General features: G+C 47.8%; 1 protein-coding gene across 1 annotated transcript; it reads left to right on the plus strand.

The window, feature by feature from the left end:
- Positions 1 to 378: 378 nt before the first annotated feature.
- On the plus strand, positions 379 to 4,782 carry MUSTN1 (musculoskeletal, embryonic nuclear protein 1). Its single transcript, XM_009819392.2, has 3 exons — positions 379 to 664; positions 3,547 to 3,667; positions 4,440 to 4,782. Exons 1-3 carry the CDS (start codon positions 656 to 658, stop codon positions 4,544 to 4,546), a joined length of 237 nt encoding a protein of 78 aa, XP_009817694.1. The 5' UTR covers positions 379 to 655; the 3' UTR covers positions 4,547 to 4,782.
- Positions 4,783 to 6,385: the final 1,603 nt, after the last annotated feature.

Raw genomic sequence — 6,385 nt, forward strand, 5'->3', positions numbered from 1 at the left:
GCGCAAGCTCAGCAATAGAGCTGTAAGAGTAAAACCATATCCTATTTTATTAGCTCTCCAAAATGCACAAAATACTCTTCTGTTAAAGACCCCCGTGCAAAAGTGATTTAGGGCGCAATGTTATGCTTTGGTTGTTAGGTTTATATAATCTTTAGAGGATGCATATTTTGTTACACTGGGAAAAGAAAAACACACTTTTCTCTTCCCCACCCCACCCACCCACCCCCCCCCCCATCAAGAGGATTCAGAGTCAATTTTTTGTCCGTAACAAAGTTTTGCCTTTTAAAGTTATAAATAGAGCCCCAGCGGACTCCCCGGGAAGTCGTTTTGTAGCGCATTGGGCTTCCCCGCCGTCCGGCTGCCACAGCTGTCTGCTCTCGTCAGTGCCCAACTCCATCCGTCCCCAGGCACAGGGCGCGGTAAATACTGCAAACCCGAGTCATCGCCAAGAATAAACCTTTCGAGAACAACAGCCTCTGTCAACCGGAATCATCCTGGGTTCTGGTTTGGGAAAATGACCCAGCTCATGACTTCATGTTAGATGCTCTATATAAGTCGAGGGAAAAAACAAGCGCTCACAGAGTGCCCAGGCTGGGTTTAATCAAAGCCGGGAAACAACCTCAGCAGGGATTACGGTCAAGTGAGCACCGCAGTTATGTCACAGGTACGGGGAGATTTGTATGAGGCTGATTCACGTCGGAGCAGGGTGCCCAACAAGCGTGTTACTGTTTTAGAGGGTTTTCTTGGAATGGCTTATTAGCATGTTGCTCTTGTTAACCAGTGAATTTGGCTTTTCTGCTCTATGTGACTTGTTTGATTATGTTAAAGTATTTAAACTCTCTGTCTATGTATTTTAACAAGTAAGTTCTTAGGGGGGATTATTTGATGAAGAAGGAAAGCAGCTGCCCTCTTCATGGTTAATTAATTTAGTTTCTAACTCTTCTGGTTTACTGTAAATATTTTTATTTCTGTAGGAAGGGAAAAGCCATTTCCACTGCTCTGGTTTGGGATGTTTTACAGAAGGAGTGATTTCTGCTTTTCCAACATACTTCCTCAGACAATGATTTGAAATTTTGGCAGTAGCTTTGAAAGGACGTGGCTATGCTGAAGTGTGCTGCTGTGTAAAGCTTAATGTATCAACATCCAGGAAAAGAGAGAGTGTGACTGCAAATTATAACTGTTAGTTCATGATATGCAAGACTGAAATCTTGTGTTACACACTCTTATGTTCTTTTTGTAACTAATGGTTTGTCTTTACTGTCTTCCCCAATAATCAGTGTTTCAAAGCGATCTTAAAATTAGCTCAGAAATGTTGTTTTTCACATAACTCTTACATTTTCAGCACAAGCTACCTGTGCCTGGCAGAGTTCTCCCCAGTGTGAGAGTTTTACATGGTGGGTGGGATGGAGAGTAAGAACATGGGGAGGGTAGAAGAGCACAATCCTTCAACCACATAGAGTAACTCTGTTCGGCTTATTTTCTTGACTCCAAAGAAAAAGAGACTTGAACAGTCATGTGTGTGGTAAACCAACACTTTTTCACTTCTGACAGGAGGAGTTAAAGCGCAGGCTGCACTGCTGTGCCAGCTGGGAATGGCTCCTGGCAAACCCTGCTTACAAATGCACTTGTGTTGCGAGCAATTAGCAGTTGTGCGGCTGCGAGGATGCTGGCAGCTGCTGGTGCTGGCAGGTCCGGGGCTCACCTCTGTGGCTCACAGGAACCTTTCTGTGCAGCATTTTTGCTTTTTAGCTGGCTGCCAGCTAATCTGCAGCAGCTGTCCTGCTGGAAAATCCACCTGTAATCAAAGCATGAGAGGTTTTATTTTAAAATAACTGGGTGAAATTCAACAGTACTGCTCAGCCTGGCTGTGTCTCAATACATCTCCATGCCTCCTTTTCTTACCCCATTCCCAAGAAGTCCCTTGTCCCAGTGGAAAGAAGCCTCGCAGTTATTGTCTTTTGCCAATAATGGGTGAAGGACCTTAGCAGGTTTTGCATTCCTGTTAACAAAACAAGGGGTTTTTTCCCTTTCTGTGTTGGAGCCAGTACAGGTCTGTACTGGTTGCCTGTGGACCACACCATGGGCATGGGGGACCGTTCCCAACACATGCCAATTTTCGTTACAGATGGACAGATGAGACCCGGGCTGTAGGGGTGTTTGGTTAACCAGCTAACTGACCAAAAGCTGTTGTGAATTCTGAAGGGTTTGCTACCACCCTTTCCCCTTGCTTGCTTTGGCTACTGGTAGAGTGTTTTCTCCAGAAGTCTTGTGAATGTTTTGTTTCCCACAACACATGCAAATGGGATTGACAGCGAGCTATTCTGAGCGTTCCCGGGAATTTACAGCCGGCAGGAAACATGCCAAAGGCTCCAGGGCAGCCTGCCTGCCCCTACCCAGAGCCAGGCAGGCACTCGATGTCTCTACAAGCTCCCTGGGACTCGCTGCTCCAGCCATTTGCAGGCCTTGAGGGATTTGTTTCCCTCCACAACTCTTTTTAGCTTTACAGACAATGGCCTAGAAATGTACAAATGGGCTCCTCTGCTGCCAAAACCCAACTATCAGAAGACCAACATATGTAGCAATGGTCAGAGAAGTTTCTCGTTGATGGTTCACTGTGCAAATCTGTTAAAGTTGGAGTGTGGGGGTCTTTTATTCTTTTTAATTGTATCTCCTGTGCCCCTGCACCCTGCCGCAAGGTCTGCTCGGTGGAACCTTGGCGATCTGTCCTTGAAATAGTAAACTGAAGAGGGAATGTTAATGGTGCCGACTGCTGCTGATTGACGTTGTGTCTGACTTTGAAGTGCTGATTTAAAGGTAGGGATAGGCTGATATGATCCCATGTTATCCTGATTTTCTTCTAGCAAGATGAACTGTAAACAGGTTAGTACTTGGACGTTGCAGTGCACCACCTGATGATGCATCTGTTTCTATATTAGATTTCCTTCTCCTTCTTTGGGTTCTGAGTCCAGTGTTTCAGGCATGTTCAGTACATGCTTGTAGACAACCCTGTTGAGTGCTCAGATACTTTTGTTCCCTAAACTTAAGATCAATAACTACGGGTCAAGTGTCAAGTTTATTCCAAGTAAATCAAGCCAGATTTCAAAATCTCTCTGACCAGTTTCGTAAAGAAGCAGTGAGTAGACTGAAGCACAAGCACAATTTAGTACTGAAGTTTTTTTTTTTCCCCTTCCCAAACATTGGACAGATTCTTGAATTACCAGTCTGTACTTGCAGAAAGGGCCAGGCAGGGCTGGACAGGGGAAAATTTAAAAGTAAATTAAATTAAAAAATTAAGCAATCCACTGTCTCTTTCAAAAGCTCTACAATCAGAAGACAATTTCAGAACAGAACAGTAATAGTGGCAACAGATTTTGGGAGGGGCAGTGAAATCATGGTTGTGCAAAGATCTGGAGTAGCTGAGTGTTCAGTCTCGGAACTGGAATAGGTGGAATATTGTATCAGCAACCCCTGTATGCTAAGGCAGCTTTGTTCCCTGTGCTTCTACACATGAAATACTGATGTGTGGGCAATTTGTATGTTTCTTAGCCAGCCCCTGTGAAAAAGAAGCGTCCTCCAGTGAAGGAAGAAGACCTCAAAGGAGCCAGAGGAAACCTTTCCAAAAACCAGGAAATTAAATCCAAAACCTACCAAGTGATGAAGCAGTGTGGTAAGCAGTCTTCCAAAGTAAAACATTGATTTAATTGCTCTTTTCAAGTGAAAGGGTGTGCCTCTGAAACAGCAGCTGGCAGCGTGCTCACCAGCCCCGGCCTGGCTGTGCAGGGACTTTGGATCCATCGTCTTGATAGCACCAAGAGATGCCAACGGGGCTCAGCTTGGAGTGATCGTTCTCTCTGTCTGGACAAAGTGGGAGGGAGAGCCCTGACTTCGCCTTCTGAACCAGGGTTCAAACCAAGCCCTGGGACCATAGCCAATGTCAATGACTGCCCAAGTTGAAGATTGGAGGCTTGGTCATAGATCAGGGGATTTCTGGCCTCTCAGTTGGATTAATTTGATGAGTTTGAGATGAAGCAGAAGTTGGGGGGGATAAAGGGCAGAAGGTGAGAGAGAAGAGAGTGGCTGCTTGCACTGAACACCTCTGGTGCTCTGGTTTTGTGTTGCTTTTCCACCACCAGTGGGAGAGTATAAGGAAAAATGATGAATTTTAACCCCTTTTCAGCATAATAGCCTGGACCTCAGTAGCTTACAAGTTTCTAAAGCACCTGAAGGCATTTGGGGCCAGTCAATGGCCACGACCACCTACAGGTGCTGCCGGCTGCCCTGTACTTGGGATGGGAGCGCTGTGCTTTAAGGTTTGGGAAGTTGATGGACGGATGAAAAATTTATCAAATGTGTATGTGTGTATTTCAACAGCAGTAGTTTTACTCCCTGAATTTGGTGTGCTACCTCACTAATTGCCTCCTCTGGTTTTCTTTTCCAAGAACAAATGGGCTCTGCAGCACCCTCCATATTCAGCCGGGATCGGACAGGGGGTGAAACAGTCTTTGAGAAACCAAAAGAAGAGCCGGCCAAGAGCGTCTTTGGCTGACAGCGGAGCTGGATGTGTCTCACCCAGATGATGGTTGTAACATTTTCCCAAATTTCTGCCCCTTATACTAAAGTCACCGTAGACCTAAGTAGCTAATTTCTACTCTAAGCCATTAACTAGGGAATAGACTCATGTCAAAGGGTATAACTTCATGTTAATTTTTATTACATGCTTTCTTTCTATGTGTTGAACAGTGTTTGCTATAAAAGTTTAATAAAAAAAGGTTGTTGAACACAGCTTGGCACACTGTGGTTACTAATTTCAATTTAGGCTTAGATTAATTCTGTGGTCGCTTTGGCATTACAAGCTGTGATCTAGTCTGTCAAACACAAAGAATAAACACCCAGATGATGCAGTTTTAGTGTCAGTGCAATTCCTTCGCACTGTGCCCTCGCCAAGAGCTGAGGAGGAGCTGGTTGAAGGGGCGTCACAGAGACCTGGAGACTTCGCCCAAGTCTGTGCTGACCACAGCTGTGCCCTGGCAAGGCCCCTCAGGTCTGGGGTGTGCCACAGGCCGTGCCCCCCCTCACAGCCTTCTCCCCCCCCCATATCTCTTCTCTCTCCCCCCCCCCCCAATCTCTTCTCTCTCCCCCCCATATCTCTTTTCTCTCTCCCCCCCCCATATCTCTTTTCTCTCCCCCCCCCATATCTCTTCTCTCTCTCCCCCCCCATATCTCTTCTCTCTCTCCCCCCCCATATCTCTTCTCTCTCTCTCCCCCCCATATCTCTTCTCTCTCTCTCCCCCCCATATCTCTTCTCTCTCTCTCCCCCCCATATCTCTTCTCCCTCTCTCCCCCCCTCATATCTCTTCTCCCTCTCTCCCCCCCTCATATCTCTTCTCTCCCCCCCATATCTCTTCTCTCTCTCCCCCCCTCATATCTCTTCTCTCTCTCTCCCCCCCTCATATCTCTTCTCTCTCTCTCCCCCCCTCATATCTCTTCTCTCTCTCTCCCCCCCTCATATCTCTTCTCCCTCTCTCCCCCCCTCATATCTCTTCTCCCTCTCTCCCCCCCTCATATCTCTTCTCCCTCTCTCCCCCCCTCATATCTCTTCTCCCTCTCTCCCCCCCTCATATCTCTTCTCCCTCTCTCCCCCCCTCATATCTCTTCTCCCTCTCTCCCCCCCTCATATCTCTTCTCCCTCTCTCCCCCCCTCATATCTCTTCTCCCTCTCTCCCCCCCTCATATCTCTTCTCCCCCCTCACGGCCTTCTCCCCCCCCATATCCCCCTCCCCCCCCCCCCCCGCCTTCCCCCTCACAGCCTTCCCCTCACATGTCCCCCCTCGTGGCCCCCAGGGCGGCAGCGCCATGATTTCCCCACGATTTCCCCACGAGCGGCTCTTCTGGGAGGCAAGATGCCGGGCTGCCAGCGTGCCCCACTGCTGAGAGAGAGCTTTCAGCCCCTTCCCCGGTGGCTTTTTCCTCAGGTCCTCGAGGTTCTGTTGGATCAAGCGAGAAGCGGGGTGACAGACCGGCGGCGCAGCGCAGCGTCCCTCCTGACTGAAGAGCGGAGCGACCCGCGGAGTGTCTCTGTACAACAGCAAACCCGCTCTGGGTTCTTTGCAACTCTGTTTACATCTTGATTTGCTGCATTAAACGCTAAACCTGTTTTCCCCCGAGGTTATAAATTGGAATATTTCCCCTCAGCTGGATCTTTGTGCTCAAACACAGATGATCCTCCGCTTTGTTGGCAGCTGCTGCGCTTCTCTCACCCCCGAGTCCCTGGCAGCATGTCCGGGAATGGTAAGGTAGGTGCCATCTTTAAATAAAGAATTAATTTTGCACAGGCTAGACCTGATGAAGAGGTGAAAGTGATATCGAAGGTCTTTGTTGCACCATG

Source organism: Gavia stellata, chromosome 12 (genome assembly GCF_030936135.1).
Source record: "Gavia stellata isolate bGavSte3 chromosome 12, bGavSte3.hap2, whole genome shotgun sequence".
In the NCBI taxonomy this organism is placed as follows: domain Eukaryota; kingdom Metazoa; phylum Chordata; class Aves; order Gaviiformes; family Gaviidae; genus Gavia; species Gavia stellata.